We start from the raw sequence: 17,699 nt of genomic DNA, 5'->3' as shown, positions 1-17,699 counted from the left end.
CTTGAGGGCAGCCAGTGGCAAGCAACTAAAATGCCAATAGAAAAACCTGCCATTTTCCAAGCCAGAAAAACTGGAAAAGGAGAAGTTGGGCAACCAGAGCTGCCAGAGGGAAGGGAAAACCCTAAAGAAAACCAGAGAAAGGGAAGGCCTGATTCTGTGTTTAACTCAGGATAAGTTTCTGGCTGACCCCTGAACCATCTATGAAGGGAAAACTTAAAGCAGCTTGCAACTAAGACTTAAATTGCTGAACAGAATTGAGATAGAATCCAATGCCCTATTGCAGGTTTGATAGCCTACAACTTGAGTCTTACTCAATTAATTGACCATTAGAACAAAAACATCAACTCTTCCTAAGCAATATAACAGAATTCAGAGTCCAACGTACCATTCACAATGCCCAGGATATAACGAAATTATCTGACATATAAAGAGTTTGGAAAACGAGTCATCCTCAAGGGAAAAGACATCAACAGACACCAACCTTGAAATAACTCTCATGTTGCTTTATCAGATAAGATTGTAAAGCAAATATAACTATGTCAAATGAAGTAAAGAAGTAGACATTTACATTGAAAAGATGAAAAATCTCAGCAGAGAGCTTATAAAAAAGAAAAATTTAGAACAGAAAAAACAATTTTTGAAATGACAAAATTCACTGGATAACTTCAAGAGCAGAATGAAGAGAACAGAGAAAGTCAGTGAACTTGAAGCTAGAGCAATAGAAATCATTCAACTCGAGGTAAAGAAAATAAGATTAAACACTACACCAAATGAAAGAAGCCAGTCACAAAAGACCACATATTATATATAATAGTTCCTATTTATTATATATGAATGTGCAGAATAGGCAAATCATTAGTCAGTGGCCAGTACAGGGTTTAGATTTTAAGGGACTCTCAGAATTGAACAGAGGTATAGTAGCTATTAATAAATCCTTACCATATCGGCAAGGTTATAGAAAAAAATTACCTGACAATGTTTGACTTTTAGGTACAAGCTGGAGATAATGTCCATAAGAGTAAGACTAAAACCCAACTTAATTTTATTTAGGTTTTTCAGTCATATTAGAATCTCAATCATCTATATACATAAAACGGCCACTTTGACAGCAGAAAATGAGGAAACAATTATAGTTTCTTATTACCCCATTAAAGGAGGTTGAAGAAATGGAAGAAGACAGGTACAAACATACCTTTCTCATACTTAGAAAAGGCAACTGACTTGAGGCTGCACTGATGACCTTTGCATGTTCCAAGCAGCTCACCAGCTTTTACATCCCAAAATTTGGCCAACTGATCACCAGCTGCTGTAACCTTTAAAAAATGTTATTACAATTGAATAAAGCAACCATTAACCATCTACTCACACCCAAATAAAATGAAAGCCACTTACAAGTTTAAATTCACCTGGGACCCAGGCCAGGTCAAAGACAGCATTCCAATGAGCCATCCATTCTAAATAAAGAAAATGATGAATGTGAAATATATAGATTATGTCCTGGGGTAGTCATATCAATAGCAATACAGTCTTGGAATCTGTAGTGAAAAAAATCAGTGGTCAGCACCCTAAGGTCCACTGGCCAAGGAGCATTACAATGGAGAAGGAAGATTTAAAGATTGATATAATACAAAACTTCCCCACCATTACTACATTTGATATCAAATTCCTTTCCATGAGGTGACTGGTAATATATTCTCTAAAATGAAATCTTTCTGAAACATTTTCCAGTTCAAAAATCTTTATCCTGCTCTCCGAAGAGTCTAAAGTACTACTTTAGTTTGACACTTCAAGGCTGTGTAGGATGTGTCCTTTATCACAAGATTTATCTTTCACTGTTCCCTACATACCACATTCAAATGAAAACAAATTACACCCTATTTCCTTATTATATCCTATTCTTTCTTACTTCTAGATCTTTGCTAATGCTTTTCCCTCCACTGGGAGTATCCATTCTAAGGCCATTGGTCTAAATACCAGTCCAACTCAAATGTCCTATCCTTCAAAAAATTTTTCCTCCCCTTCTTTAGCACATGTGGACTTGCTCTATGACTTCTATAGCATTTTCTTTGTATGTCTATATCATTTACAGTCTTTGTTTTAGTTATTTCAACAGATGACATTAGTTCCAAATTATCAGCTTCTTAAGGTCAATAGAACTTACCGTATTTTTCGGACCATAAGACGCACTTTTTCCCCCCCAGAAGTCGGGGGGAAAAGTCCCTGCGTCTTATGGTCCAAATATAGCCTACACATATACTTTTAAAAAAAAGTTTTTTTACTTGCCCGGCTCTGTGTGGTCTGTGTGTGCTTGCCCGGCTCTAAAATGGTTCTAAATGCTGCTGTTTACTTTACAGGGTTGATTACATGTATTTATGACTGTGATGTTGGGTTTTAATGCACATAAAATACTTTAGAACACTATTTGTTTCAGAATCTTTTTTTCTTCATTTCCCTTCTCTAAAAACTGGTGCGTCTTATGGTCCGGAGCGTCTTATGGTCCAAAAAATACGGTAAGTCTTATATGTGAAAGATGCTTGGTCAATATAAGTATTTTAAAACAATGTTTCTCTCAATGATATTAAGTGTAAAAGATTGAACCTTTTTAAAAGAACCTAACGTATTTTTCTTAATCTTCAGTAAAGTCATGCCATAATTGACATTTACTGGAAAAAAAAAAAAAAAAAAAAAAAAAAAGCCTGGTCCTTAAACAAGACTTAATCAGAAGTAAATATATTTGGGAAAATGTAGTAAAATAATAATTTACTTGAGGCTGTATGAATTTAAAATGGTAAAACAAAAATCTTAGACCGAGACTTACCTTTAACACATGTCTTTCTATATGTTTGTGATTCTGTGTTATATAATCTAACGAAGCCTTCTTCATTGGCAACTGCTAGTATGTGCTTCATATCTGGAACTAAATAAGAAATAAAAAATAGAATATATAAAGAGTAACATTAATTTTATAACTTATTATAATGTTATATACATATGTATAAACATATAAGTATATATAACTTACATATAATATAGATTAATTGAAAGTTGCTGGATAAATACAAAGAATCTGCTAGAAAAGAGGAAAGATGATTCTACCCAAATGGCATCTGATATGGTCCAGATGTAATTTGAATTGAAAATTACTTAAAATTTGCCATATTTTCTAATTTAGTATATGACTTAAAACTACCAATATTATCTTTGGATAACCTTTTATTTAAAAAAGGGGTGAATAAAGAGTGGTAGTCAAACAAAATAAGAGTGGTACTGGTCAATGGCTAATAAATTATATGATGTAGGTCACCAGCAGGCTGAGTTTATTAGTTTAAAATCTCCTTTACACAACGTTTTATTTTTCCTGTTTTAGAATATTAATAGTGGTAACAAGTATTCCTATTTCTGTTTTTTTGTTCCCCAAGACATTCCAGAAAGATAAATTCAATCAGATCAAAACAGTTTTCATGATGGCTGAACCTTTGCAACCCTTTCCCTATATTTTTTAAAAAGTGCTATTAGGTCCTATGCTTCAGACGCAGGCATCTTCAAACTACGGCCCGCGGGCCACATGCGGCCCGCAGAGGAGTCTGATCCGGCCCGCCAGGTTTTTTGGGCAGTGAGCGCAGCCGAGGTGTTACAGTAGGAATTAGTAGTTCATATAGTCCGGCCCTCCAGCTCTCTGAGGAACCGTGATCTGGCCCCCACTTTGAAGTTTGAAGACGCCTGCTTTAGAGGATATATATAATTATGCAGAGATTAAGGAAAGTTTATTTCATGCATTAGGAAGAACAATCTTAGAACAATTCTATCACCTATTTAACTTTTTTTTTGAAAGGCAGAGATCTCTGTATATTTTTCCTCTAAGTGTGAAATAGATAATTTTTTACCACGCCTAGCTAGATAATAATTTTCTTACCAGAAGAGAAAGTGCATCCAAAAGGAGGAACTGGGACTCCTGATTCTCCATAAGAAGTGTGCTCATCATTAGAGTTGCATTGATAACCAGTTAGAAGGGACTGTAGAGGGTACTGTGAAGACCATCCTAAAATAAGATACAATTTCCTTATAGAAATCCAATTTATCACATTTTAGTACTTTTAACAAACACAGAGATAATTATTTATTTTAAAAAACTTTAGTCGGCTCAGTGGCTAGAACGTCAGCCCATGGACTGAATGGTCCCAGATTCTAGTCCAGTCAATGGCACCTGCCTTGGTTACAGGTTCCCCAGCCCCTGTCAGGGTACGTGCAGGAGGCAACCAATCGACATCTATCTCACATATCTCTCTCTCTCTCTCTCTCTCCCCCCCTCCTCTGTCTCTCTCTCTCTGTCTCTCTCTCAAAATCAATGGGAAAATATCCTCAGGTGAGGGTCAACCAAAGATAAATAAAGAATTAAAAATAAATAAAAAGCTTTATATGCCTAATATAGAGACAGTCACTATCTATAATCCTCTATAATAGTTTTTGGTATTTTCCTAAGAAAGAATGAATGAGCACTCCCAAATTCTGGTAAGGGATTGGGCTTACCATCTAATAGAGACTCTTGCTAGTACATTTAAGGTTGCTAAAAAACAAGTAGCCTTTACACATTAAAAAAGATCTCTAACCTTCTGGAGACTGTTTTTAGAGGTCCTAACACAACATTACTGTAAACTCCTAAGTTACTGGCAACATCATACATAATCCAATGGTCATAGAATTAAAGGAAATAATTTATGTCAAATGTGTTTACTAATATATTCACAAGTTGATTATTTTTAAAAATATATATTTTATTGATATTTTACAGAGAGGAGTAAGGGAGAGAAATAGAGAGCTAGAAACGTCGATGAGAGAGAAACATCGACAAGCTGCCTCTTGCACACCCCATACCGGAGATGTGCCTGCAACCAATGTACATGCCCTTGACCAGAATTGAACCTGGGACCTTTCAGTCCGCAAACCAACACTCAACTACTGAGCCAAACCGGTTTCAGCCACAAGTTGATTATTAATCTCACTTCCTTTTTCCTTTCCAGTGCTGAAATTCAAGTAATAGTATCTTGAAGTATATTAAAGTAATTTTAAAGTAAAGCATTATGTACCTACCCCTAGAGTACAAGCAGTCAGTCTTGGCATAGTAGGAGGGTGAGGGAAGTCTTTAGAGGTAAAATCAAACACAAATCTTGAAAGATTATTATGTTTTCATTGAATATACAAGATAGGGGAAGAATTTCAGGGTGGAGGGAGTGTTTACTCTGCTTGGGTCAGAAACCTAATGTGCACTATGGTTTAAAAAGTAAAACATCTTCAAAGATCTATCATTTTTATATGTGGGTCAAAACATTTTAAATATGAGTATATATAAAAGGAACATAGATTCAATATAGTTACTGAAAATCAGATGTTTATTAATAAATGCAATCCAGATTTAGTAATTATTACTGAGGATTTTATCTCAAGGTCAGATATCATTATAAATTAGCCATTAATTAATTATTGCAAAAGAATGCAATAATTATGTTGTAGAGTTAAAAAAAAATCCATCCACAGAAAGAATTAAAAACAAAAGCTTCTGTTCTAAAGTTATATGAATGTTGCTAGTTGGATAGAGCATCAATCAGCCTGTGGATGGAAAAAAGGTCCCCAGTTTGATTCGGGTCAAGGGCACAAGCCCAGGTTGCTGACTTAATACCCAGTAGAGCACATGTGTCAAACACAAGGCTCGTGGGCCAAATCCGTCCCGCCAGGCCTTGCAATGTGGCCCGCACCGCGCTGTCATCACTGCACTCCGCTGCGTTTCCATCACAATGACAGTTTATGACTGTTCAGTAAACCATTCGGCCCGCGATTTAGGCTGGATTTTAGATTTTGGCCCCTTCTCTGATTGAGTTCGACACCCCTACAGTAGAGGGTTTGCAGGAGGCAACTGATCAATGATTCTCATCATTGATGTCTCTCTCCCCCTCTCCCTTCCTCTCTGAAATCAATAAAAATATATACTATACAGCAGTAAAAAAGAAGAATCTCTTACCCTTTGAGACAGCATGGAGGGATCTGGAGAGTATCATGCTAAGTGAAATAAGTCAGTCAGAGAAAGACAAGTATCACATAATTGCAATCATATGTAGAATCTACACTGAGTGGCAGATTATTATGACCTCTGAACGCATAATAATCTGGCCATTCAGTGAGAGTGTGTGTGTGCGTGTATTTTAGAGGCTCCGTGAATGAATTAGGGCATGGATGGGGTCCAGCCAGCCTGGCCAGGGGAAGACTTGGGCAGTTGGCCAGCCTGCCTGCTGGTTGAACTCCTGGTCAAGGGGACAATTTGCATATTAGCCTTTTATTATATAGGATATACACTGAGTGGCTAGATTATTACGTGTTTAGAGATCATAATAATCTGGCCACTAAGTGTAAATAACAAAATACTGTAACTGATAAACGGAGTGGATCCAGACATGGAAGCATGGAACAGAATTCAGAATCTCAGAGGGAAGATGGGGGAGGATGGGTGGGTGGAAGGTAATTAACCAAAGACTTTGTATGCATATATATGCATAATCCATGGATACAGACAATAGGTACTAAAGGCCTGGGGTGGGAGTTGTGGGCTGGAGGGAGTCAATGGGGGGAAAAGGGGACATGTGTAATACTTTCAACAATAAAGAATTTTTTTAAAAATATACTTTTTAAAAAAGTTATAGAAATGCACACTTGTGGTTTAGGATTTTTTTTTTTTTTTAATCTAATGACTTCACACTTATTCAAAAGAACTGAATCTTGAATAATTTAGGTGAAATTGAAGATAATATGTATACTATGGAGATTTAATTCTTTACAATAAAACATTGACTCCTGTCAACTCTACCTCATAACCTAGAGACCAATATCCAAATATTAACAAATGGCCTAACATGACTTAGTAACTAGTCCCCTTCATTTCCAGACCCTTAAACTACTTTTGAATTAGTGTGCTATGCTGCTCCCAACATGAACTTCCCCCAACATGAACTTATCATTAAGTGAATAAGCCTATCACTTATCCAATGTACAATTTAAAATTACATGCAGATTTTTCAAGGAGTATCTAAGGACATGAGTTTTCAGAGAATCAATTTCCTGATGCTCAAATTCCATGTATAAACATTTCTAAAATAATCATCTGAAAAGATTGAGGCTTTTTTCTCTCCTCTCCCTTCATCACTGTCTTCCACTTTCAAAAGAAAGGTATTTCCATGCCCCAATTTTATACCTTGTGGTATCCCAAGGTATAAAATCTGGGATCCCAAATGAGAGACAACCGGACACTCCCTTTAGTAAAGACATGATGAACACACAAATCCATTGCCTAAAAAAATATACTTCCAATAAAATTTTAACTTTTTGCTTAGTAATTCCTTATCAAAATTAAAAATATATAGTTTTGATTACCTGCATACTAATAATTGCAATGGTAAGTCAATCCAGATGAACTTTAAACACACAGAGCCTTACAATCACAGATAATATCAATTCAAATGTATTTTTTTACAAAGAGAAATATGATAGGGTGATCAATCAAATTTTCAAGCTTAAAATAAAATTACATTAGGGTAAATTTGGTGGGAGAAATAAAGTGGAAATAAGTTCAAGGGAGAAAAACAACTATATACAGTGTTTCCCCGAAAATAAGACATCCTCCGAAAATAAGACCTACTTACAGGTTTCCTTCTGAGTGAAATATAAGGCATCCCCCCGAAAATAAGGCCTATCTCCAGACTCTTGATATTGCAATAAACAAGCCATGCAAAGACATGGAAATTGTGCATGGAAATTAATGACTACATTGAAAATAGAATGGAGAGAAATCAGTGTGGAAACTTTGTGAAACCTCAACTGCAAGAAGTTGTGACTTGGGTGAAGAATTCATGGGAGAAAATCACTGACAGTTGCATTGCAAATGCACTGCGAGCAGGCTACCTTGACAAGAAGTACTCATTTAAAGACAGTGCTATTGCTAACCATGAGAGATTTGGTCCACTGATTCTGAAACAAATGGAGTCACAAGAAATTCACCAGGAAATTCAGGAATTGGATTGTTATGATGATGTTCCAGAAGATGATGACATGACTGTCATTGAATAAATGAGTAAATTCTTGATACTGTAGGATTCACAGTTTATCTCGTTTGTGTTGACAACTACCGTACTACCGTATACAGGTAATAAATTTCTTTTATTTTCATTTAACAATAAATGTGTACCGTATTCTTCTTCATGGAAAAATAAGACATCCCCTGAAAATAAGACCTAGCACATCTTTGGGAGCAAAAATTAATATAAGACACTGTCTTATTTTTGGGGAAACGGTACAATATTTAAGTTAAAATAGTTCATATTTTAAAAATTATTTTTGCAGTTATCAAATAACTATAGAATTTACATTCTATTAGATACATTTTAAAGAGTAATATACTATTTTTATGTCAATATTTATAATATGGCCAGAAATTAAATTCTTTATATTTGTTTAACTTAGGATGAAAACTTTTAGGTACCAATTTAAAAATACACAGAAAAGTAATCAGATTCCCATTTTAGAAATAAAATTGGCAACAATGTGGAGAATAAACTAGAGAGAAGCCACTTGGGAGACCTGTTATAATCCAGACCAGAAAAGTATCAGGGCCCAAACTAAGGAAATGGAATGGTAAAAATAGAACAGATTCAAGATAAGGTGAAGAGGCAAAATTAGTGTGGAAAGAGAGGTCAAGAGATTATAAGGAAAGTTTCTGTATGTGTATCTTGAGGAAAATGGAGAAATTTTTATTAACTCTCAGGTTTCTGGCTGGGCAGACTAGTTTAAAATAATGGAACTACTGCCAAAATAGGTAATACTGCTTGTTTAGGGGGAAAAAGTCAATTCACTTTAGGTATTTGAATTTGAGATGGCCTGTGGCACTGACCATCTGGGAAAAGATGCTCATACAACTTTTATATTACTGGATATAACAGACTTGGGAAAGGAAGGTTGCAAGTGGCAGTGGAAGAAGCCCTGGTGAGGTTATGATCATCCATGGGAGTAGACAGGAGATAACAAGCCTAGGATGGAACACTGACAGGAAGGGGAAAAGAGAAAATGGTCCTATCATGTTCAGTGCATAATATATAAGGATGAATGAATGTCAAAGCCTAACACATAACAATGAACGAGAATTTATGAGAGGCCGGGAGATAGAGGATAAATTGGAGATTTAGGAGAAAATGTGTTACAAAATCAAGGCTAGAGTTTGCCTTGGGTCACACAGATAAAGAGTGGAACTGGATTTAAAACTCAGGCATTAAAAAACAGTAACACAAAAAAATGCAGGCATTTTATCTCCAAACTCAAAGCTCTTAATCACTGTTATTGACACTCATGACAGATAGAGAAGTTACTCAAGCAAGGTCCCTGTATAAACAGAAAAGGGGGGCAATTTAAAGTATGATTTAAAATATTATGCAAGAGGGAAGTAGGTCAGGAAGATATAAAGTTTTAGGTTGGTGGTAGAAAATTGAGGGACTACTCAGTCTCTTTCTCAAAACCCTTTTCCTAAAAGACCAGCAATTTTCAACCTTTTTATCTCATTGCACACATAAACGTGATTTCTAAAATTCTGCAGCACACCAATATATATATATATTTTTTGCCAATGTGACAAAAAAATAAAAAGCTATGATTTTGATCTGTTCACACTGGACGGCTATTGTTGTGTTGGCTGTTGTCATTTTCTTTTTTGACAAACTAAGGGAAAAGAGGTCAGTGCCCTGACTAAATAGTCAGGCATTGCATGCTTTAAATTTTATTTTTTGCAGCACACTGGTTGAAAATCGTTATCCTAGACCTATCCCTTAAATGTAAAAAGTTCCCTTCTCATATTCTTTTCTTTCTGTTTTCCACGTGATTTTCCCCCCCACGTGGTTTTAAAGAGAAAGGCTTATTCTTCTTTAAAGGAATGAAATTTCATTTCTATCCAAGCTTAGTCTAGATAGTAACATCCTTATCAGAAAGTTTCTGAAGCACAACAAAACATATATATTTTTGCCAATCTGACAAAAAACAAAAAAGTATAATTTTGATCTGTTCACACCGGACGGCTATTGTTGTGTTGGCTGTTGTCATTTCCTTATTTGACAATCTAAGGGAAAAGAAGTCAGTGCCCCGACTAAATAGTCAGGTATTGCATGTTTTAAATTTTTTCCCCCCTTGTAGCACATTGTCCTAGACCAATGCCTTAAATATAAAAAGTTCCCCTCTCAAATTCTTGTCTTCTTCCTCCCCCCCTCCACGTGGTTTTAAAGAGAAAGAAGTCTTATCCTTCATTTCTATCCAAGCTTAGTCCCAGGAGTAACTTTCCTCATCAGAAAGTTTCAGGTCGATGACACCCAAACCTAGGCTCAAAATTCTTGTCAAAGTTTTAACCTAAAGATCCTCAAAAACTATACAGAATAGGTTAGATTTCTGCATACTAATATAGAAATATTCCCAAGTTACACCGTTAGCGTAAAACACAAAACAAAAAAATAACAATACATACTACCTCCGGCATTGAAAAACATCTTGGGAAAATATACTGTTCAATCTATTTAATACTGGTCATCTCTGGGGGGGGGGGGTTATGGGCATTTTTCACTCTATAATTTCAAATGTTTATTCATATGAAGTAATCAGGGAGAGAGGGGGGGTGGGGAAACTTTCTTGACCATGCTAGAAGCAGATGTTCTGTCTCCTCCGCTTGACTGGAGTTCCTTAACAGCGGGCTCAGATTCGCTGATGCAAAAGAATAAATATTAGGGCTAAGATTCTGCAACACATTCATCAATGCATCCGAGTCGCCTCCATCTCACATAGCCGACGAGAAACACGCAGACACGCGCGCACACATCCATGCACGCGTTTTCCACCAAACGTGTTAATATAGGCATACGCCGTAAAGGAGGCCATTTAAAAGTTCACTTTCTCCCCCTTTCGTCCGCCTACATGTTAGTTTTAAAAATGGAGACTCCGATCCCAAGTGTCCCGAGGGGCGTGCAAGCGCCGCTGCTCTCTCCAGTCGCCTGGTCGTCGGAGAACTCGGGGCTGGAGCTGGGAAACAACTGGATTCGGCCTTGGTCCGAGGTGTGGTTTCAGGGGGGGAGGCGAATCCCGCCAGCCGCGAGCAGCGGTTAGGGCCGTTACTCACCATTTCTCGGGAGGCCAACCTGGGGCTGCCGGAGCACCGAATTGAAGAGCATCTGGGCCGGGGGGGAAAGGCGCAACCGAGAGAAAAGTCGTCGAGATGCCACCGACGAACCACAAGTCGCCACTCGGGTCCTGCAGAAGAGGACTAGTTATAGCCTCCAACTCCCGCCACTGTAAGCCCCGGCCACCAAACTCCCCGCCAAACTGACGTCACGCCCTCTGATTGGCTCTCAGCGCGGCGTCCGGGCGCCGTCGACTCACTTCCCTCGACGAATCCCCGCCTCCTTTTCTCCCAGCCGCGGGAACCTGGCGCTCGGGAGGCCCCAGGGCGCCTGCGCGGAGGCGGCGCTGAGACGTTGGCGAACGGCGTGGTGGCCAGGGCGCATGCGCACCACGACTTTGAGAGAGCGCGGAGGGAACTATCCGCGAGAAGGTGGTGGTGGTGGAAGAAGATGGCGGTGATGGGGCCGAGTGTGCACTATTTCTGAATAAGGGTAGTCCAGGAACTATTGGGAGCCATGGCGTCCAACTCGACTAAGTCTTTCTTGGCAGATGCCGGCTATGGCGAACAGGAGCTGGATGCTAACTCTGCCCTTATGGAATTAGACAAAGGTATTCAAAAGAGCGGGCGGAGCGGGAGTGATGGATGCGGGGGGAGTGGCGCCCCCGAGCGGGGATAGCCTCGGGCATGCGCGTAGCTTCCCTAGTCCGGGGGGCGGGCCCCTGTGCTTTAAAAGATTGCTGGGAAATTGCCGCGTTGCTGGATTGGCCTTGCACAAATCGAGCTAGTAGCTAGCGAACTCTGGGGAGGGCCCGTTTTTGACCACTTGGGGGCACAGTATCCCGATTTTCCAAGCAGTGTTTTGTTTTGTTTTTAATTGAAAAATTATTTTTTCAGAACGTTCGAGATCATATTTTCACCAAAATGAATAATAATGGTGCACCGACTTCATAGCGGTTTATTTGGGTTCTGTAGCTGTTACTTGGCAGTTACTGGGCAGGTGAAAGTCAGCTGAGACCATCCGAAAACCATCCCCTGCTCCTTCTCTGCAGAGTTCTGTTTCCTTTTGAGGATGGGGAGTGGGCGTTTGGTGTACTAGAAAGAGCTTTGAAGTTAGATTGAATTGAGTTGCAGTTTCACTCATTTATTATCATGGACAAGTCACCTAACCCCCGAACCTCGTTTTGTTTTTTGTTGTTGTTTTTTTTTTTTTTGTCTGCAAAGTGGGTACAGAAACATTGAGCTGACAAGATTGTTGTAAATATTAAATGATATAAAATTTATGGAACAAAAAATATACTAGGTGATATAGTGGTATGCAAAATAAGTCTTTATTAAGTGCTAAAAAGGGATATGTCTTCTTTCTTAGGTATGAATATAGAAGACAAAGCCAGATATTTGTCAGTATAGAACTCAGGTATTAAAATGAAACCTGTTTCAGTATACTTCAAGGATTTTTATTGAATGAGGAAAATATTTTGTCATCTGCTATACATATATGTGTGTGTGTGTGTGTGTATGTATATATATATCTATATATAGATATAGATTTAGATATATAGATATATAGGGGGGTTATTTCAGAGGGAGGGAGAGAGAGGGAGAAAGGGATGGAAACATCAGTGGTGAGAATCATGGATTGTTTGCCTCCTGAATGCCCCAAACGGGATAGAGCCTGGGATTGAGCTCGCAACCCAGACATGTGCCCTGACCAGGAATCTAAATGTGACCTCCTGACTTGCAAGTCAACTGAGCCACATCTGCCTGGCACAGTTAATTCTTAATTAACTGTAGTCAATGTATAGTGTATTCAGAACTGGACTAAAGGTTAGAAGAATCTATGTCCACTATGAACCATTTCCCAGATCTCTGACATGGACACTCTACTAACCTTGGGAGGACCGTGTGTGTGTGTGTGTGTGTGTGTGTGTGTGTGTGTGTGTGTGTGTGTGTTTCTTTTTTAAACTGTAAACATTTTTAGAGGGTTGGTCAAGATAGATAAGTTTCTCATCCTTTAAAAAATTTTTTTGTTGGTGGTGGTAATCCTCACCCAAGGATATTTTTCCAATGATCTTTAGAGAAAGTGAAAGGGCAGGGGAGAGAAAGAGAGAAACATTGATGATGTGAGAGAGATGCATCAATTGGTTGCCTCCTACATATGCCCCAATTAAGCCTACAACGGAGGTATGTGCCCTTGATGGGAATCCAACCCAGGGCCCTTCAGTTCCCCGGCTGCTCTATCCACTGAAGTAAACCAACTAGGGCAGTTTCTCAAACTTTTAAAAAAAGAATTTCTCAGACATTTAAGCCTTTAACTCCTTTTGACCAACAAAAAATGTTACAACTCAATTCAATATTCTTTTGATTGAGTCCCAGAATCTTGAGTGTATCTCCACCAATCAAAAAATAATGTGATCCCTAGCTGATGTGTCTCACATTGATGTTTCTCTCTCTGTTTATCTCCCCCTCCCTTCCACTTTCTCTGAAAAATCAATGGAAAAAATATCCTCAGGTGAGGATTAATAACAACAAAAAAGAAAATAATGTGAGCTCTGCTTCTCTTTCCAAAGCTATAGGGCTTTTCCTCTTCTGAAGTATAAAGTTATAACACTAAGTGTTTTTTAAAAACTATACAATCTTGGCTCTCCCTCCAGGAGGCATGCCTTTCCCTTACCCTTGCCCATACCTGTCCCAGGCATGTTACTATTAGCTTTCACACTCCCAAGCTCTAAGGGACCTTCCTTCAACTCTATACCTTGTTTCCTAAGCCCACTTTTTCTACAAATTATTTCTTCTACCTCTGTGATTTTATACAATTGCAATTTTTAAAGAATTAAACAATTCTAGGTTTCTCATTTCTTTAGAGCCCTATAACAATCTTTTTTACAACTATCATTATGGGATGAGCCCACCTGGACCAGAGGGGTAGTAGAAAATGTCTTTTTTAATATAAACATTTTATTGTGGTTTTTTTTTTTACAGAGAGGAAGGGAGAAGCATAGAAAGTTAGAAACATCGATGAGAAAGAAACATTAGTCAGCTGCCTCCTGCACACCCCCTACTGGGAATGTGCCCACAATCAAGCATGCCCTTGACTGGAATCGAACCTGGGACCCTTCAGTCCCTAGGCCAATGCTCTATCAACTGAGCAAACTGGTTAGGCCTGGGACCTTTTTTCTTTGTTAACATAAATATTTACCAACTGATGATCATTGGTGCCAATTCAGAAACAATAGGAATCTCCAATTTGGGGTGTGGTGAAAAAGGAATCTTTATTCAGTGCAAACAGTTCAATAATAATACAGCACAGCCGTGGAATAGCTCAATAGAGTTTCAGCTCAATTATGAGACAGGATGGTTGTGGAACAGCATGACTAAGGTTGCCCTCAGGTGAGGTGGCAAGGTGGCTCACCATTTCAGCATTCAGTGGAAAGGGAAAGTCTGCTACCCAAGCCAGAACAGGACTGACTTATTAGAGAGAAGTACCTGCCACTTGTCCCCGATTGGTCAGAGTAGGGCTGCTCTGATTGGTTGGTGAAGATGCTAATTGGAATATAGCCACAAACCTCTGATTGCTTAGGGAAAGTCTCAGTCCTATTGGATCAAATCTCTTACTGATTTCTGATTTAATTATTAAGATCAAAGGACATATTTGGTATGATTTTAGTCCTTTTAAATTTTTTGAGATATACTTTCTGGCCCCAAATATTCTTAACTTATTTATAATCAAATTTTCCTATTAAAAATTCTTTTTCTTTTTTTTTTTTTACCTCAAAGTGACAGTATGCCAAATTACTATTTTATGTACCATTTTTTTTTTAAAGGCAATGAACTACAGTTGTACTTTACCTAGTCTACACTAATAAAAGAGAAAGATGCAAATTGACTGTACCTTAGCAATGCCCATCAGCCAAGCACGAGTGAGTATGCAAATTAACCGAACAAAGATGGTGGGTTAATTTGCATTCTCAGGTGCTGAGTGGCCAGGGGTGGGACACAGGTGTTCTACACCACTCCTGCAGCTCCAGACCTCTGGGCAGTGTGGGAAGGCAGAAAGGTGGCTCTGAGCCGGAGCCAAGGTCCTGCCAGCAGCCAGGGAAAGGCAGGCCCATTCTTGCAGGAATCTTCATGCAGTGGGCCTCTAGTTGTTAAAAATTTACTGTTATTTTTCTACATAAATAACTTTACTGGGTAATATTGTGTTAGTATTGTCTATCTTTACTTTATTGTATCCACATGTGTAAGCTGTCCTCTTTTTATGTTTTTCTTAGGTCTAAGATCTGGCAAACTTGGTGAACAATGTGAAGCAGTTGTTCGCTTTCCCAGGCTCTTTCAAAAGTATCCATTCCCTATTCTCATCAATTCTGCATTCCTAAAGTTAGCTGATGTTTTCAGAGTTGGGTAAGTCTTTTGAAAGCCTTATTGTCCTAAAGCACTTTGTTCATATCTCTGTTTTATATTGTGGTCTTCATTCTTTTTGACTTTTAGAACTTCCAACTGATTGGTTATCATTTTTATGGACACAGTATATAATACCTTTTAGTGGGAGATTTAGTGGTGTTTTAAGCACAAATGAGGAGTATAAATTAGAGAGTTCTTATATCTTTGTGTAATAGGATAAATCAAATCATGGCAACCTTGATATATCAATATATGCTTTGGAAATGCCTGTAATTTTGTACTGATTATTTTGAGCAGTTTTGGATTTAATAGCTTATTTTATAACGTTTGATAACATGTTATTGCGAAGTGCCTGAAGCATGTAAGCACTGACTAAAAAAACCATTTCTCCTATTTCTTTCTCCCATTCTCCAAGTTCTCATGTGCTTATACACACACCGAACCAGACTTGAAGGGGAAAAGATGTTATAGAATTAGCACTAGAGGGGAGGAAGGCCATCTGAACTGTGGGCCTTGTTTATTATACGTTGAGATTCAGTTCTGCTTCAGGGCTTCTCCTTGTGTCACTGCCAAAATTGGTGTCTGGCAGCAGGACTGCAGGCATTGCTAACTGCTTATGCTGAATGCCCACCTAAAGTACTTTAAAATTTAACTCTTAACGAGGACACAGATAATAAGATTGAAAAACACTTGCCTGTTGCTACAATTTTATATTAATAGTATAATTTTGATTCCTGATCAAATATGACTTTCCTAAAGTGGCCTAATTTATTTTATCCCTGGTTTTTCATAGAAACAATTTCCTGAGACTCTGTGTTCTTAAAGTTACTCAACAAAGTGAGAAGCACTTGGAGAAGATTCTAAATGTGGATGAATTTGTGAAGAGAATTTTCTCTGTGATTCATAGCAATGATCCTGTAGCAAGAGCCATCACACTCCGGTATACTGCATTGCTATGATGATTCACCACACGATTGTTTGATTTGTAATTATGTAACCAGAAAAGGCAATATACTTACTTTTTCATTTTGATTATTAAAATTTTATTTTTGTTTTTTCAACTGAGATTCAATGCAAAAATATGGTAACTGCACTTATTTGTCTTATTTGTAAATACTTTTGTTTATCATCTATGATGCTGTTTTGCTTGTATATTGTCACCTAACTTATTTTTTTTATATATTTCATTTTTTTATTAAGATATTATATTGGTTGCTTTTCCACCTAACTTATTTTTAAAATATATTTTATTGATTCTTTTACAGAAACAAGTCACTGCTTGTTTCCTAAAGTTAATGCTTTATTAACCTGGGATTATGGAATTACCTACAAACTTTAGTTTTGATCATCTAGCTTTGCCTTGCTTCTGGCCTTGAGTGTATTGTTTTTGCATTTTTTTCTGGTTTCTCTGTTTCTGTAGGATGTTGGGGAGTCTGGCATCAATAATTCCTGAGAGGAAGAATGCTCACCATAGTATTCGTCAGAGTCTGGATTCACACGATAATGTAGAAGTTGAAGCTGCTGTTTTTGCTGCTGCCAACTTTTCTGCACAGTCAAAGTAAGCATAGGCCTTTCAAACGAATCATTTGGATTCCCAAAAAGAGGCTTTGAAGGAATAACTCAGCAATATCTATAAATACTGAGCAATACAGAAAAATGTAAATGGCAAGGGGTATTTTCCAAATGAGTGTAGATCACACTGGGGCAGCAAAACTTAAATACATAGAACAGAAGAGTTAAGTACAAATGTTGGCATTGACTATAAATGAAATAGGAGTTTCCAGAAGGACAGGATCAGCACAGTAGTGGAGGAAGACTGCTTTCTTACTGTCTTCTCAAATTATGGCATTAGAGCTGTACATGATTTGACAAAGACAGTAGTAACTTGAGTTGAAACCAATTTTCACCTATTTGGAAGTCATGTTCTTACAGAACATTTTTTGTTGGGGGTGAATTGTTGATCATGGTCTTATTACTGTGTTTGACTTGTTAACTTATTCTCTGCAAAAAGTATATTATCCCCTCTAGTGACTGATAAAAGTAGCATTGCTTTCTGGAGGGCATTTGATAATAAGTATTTTGCCAAATATCCCTTTGACCTAGAAAATTCACT

The 17,699-nt window shown here is 37.9% G+C and overlaps 2 protein-coding genes across 10 annotated transcripts in view; one reads left to right on the top strand and one right to left on the bottom strand.

Moving 5' to 3' along the window:
• DTL (denticleless E3 ubiquitin protein ligase homolog) overlaps positions 1-11,442 on the bottom strand; it is a 59,487-nt gene extending 48,045 nt beyond the window's left edge. For 5 of the 9 annotated variants that reach the window (XR_004988757.2, XM_036442605.2, XM_036442606.2 and 2 more), the window contains exons 1-5: positions 11,186-11,369; positions 3,914-4,039; positions 2,819-2,917; positions 1,393-1,454; positions 1,193-1,313 (exon numbers count right to left, since the gene is read on the bottom strand). Coding sequence is in view for 6 of the 9 variants with exons in the window: in XM_036442605.2 (XP_036298498.1) it covers positions 1,193-1,313; positions 1,393-1,454; positions 2,819-2,917; positions 3,914-4,039; positions 11,186-11,237 (460 nt within the window). In the remaining 3 variants the exon portion in view is untranslated. Of the gene's footprint in view, positions 1-1,192; positions 1,314-1,392; positions 1,455-2,818; positions 2,918-3,913; positions 4,040-5,088; positions 5,284-11,185 lie in introns of those variants that run through there. The other 4 variants (XM_036442602.2, XM_045583113.1, XM_036442611.2 and 1 more) reach the window with 4 other exon arrangements.
• Positions 11,443-11,573: 131 nt separating this feature from the next.
• Positions 11,574-17,699, top strand: part of INTS7 (integrator complex subunit 7) — a 40,907-nt gene continuing 34,781 nt past the window's right edge. Inside the window, exons 1-4 of the mRNA XM_036442601.1 lie at positions 11,574-11,796; positions 15,457-15,586; positions 16,380-16,526; positions 17,007-17,144. Coding sequence (XP_036298494.1) covers positions 11,703-11,796; positions 15,457-15,586; positions 16,380-16,526; positions 17,007-17,144 — 509 coding nt within the window. The 5' untranslated portion in view covers positions 11,574-11,702. The remainder of the gene's footprint in view (positions 11,797-15,456; positions 15,587-16,379; positions 16,527-17,006; positions 17,145-17,699) is intronic.

Source organism: Pipistrellus kuhlii, unplaced genomic scaffold (assembly GCF_014108245.1).
Source record: "Pipistrellus kuhlii isolate mPipKuh1 unplaced genomic scaffold, mPipKuh1.p scaffold_m20_p_18, whole genome shotgun sequence".
Classification (NCBI taxonomy): domain Eukaryota; kingdom Metazoa; phylum Chordata; class Mammalia; order Chiroptera; family Vespertilionidae; genus Pipistrellus; species Pipistrellus kuhlii.
The sequence above is the reverse complement of the archived record's forward strand: the minus strand, read 5'-3'. Positions and strand labels throughout refer to the sequence as shown.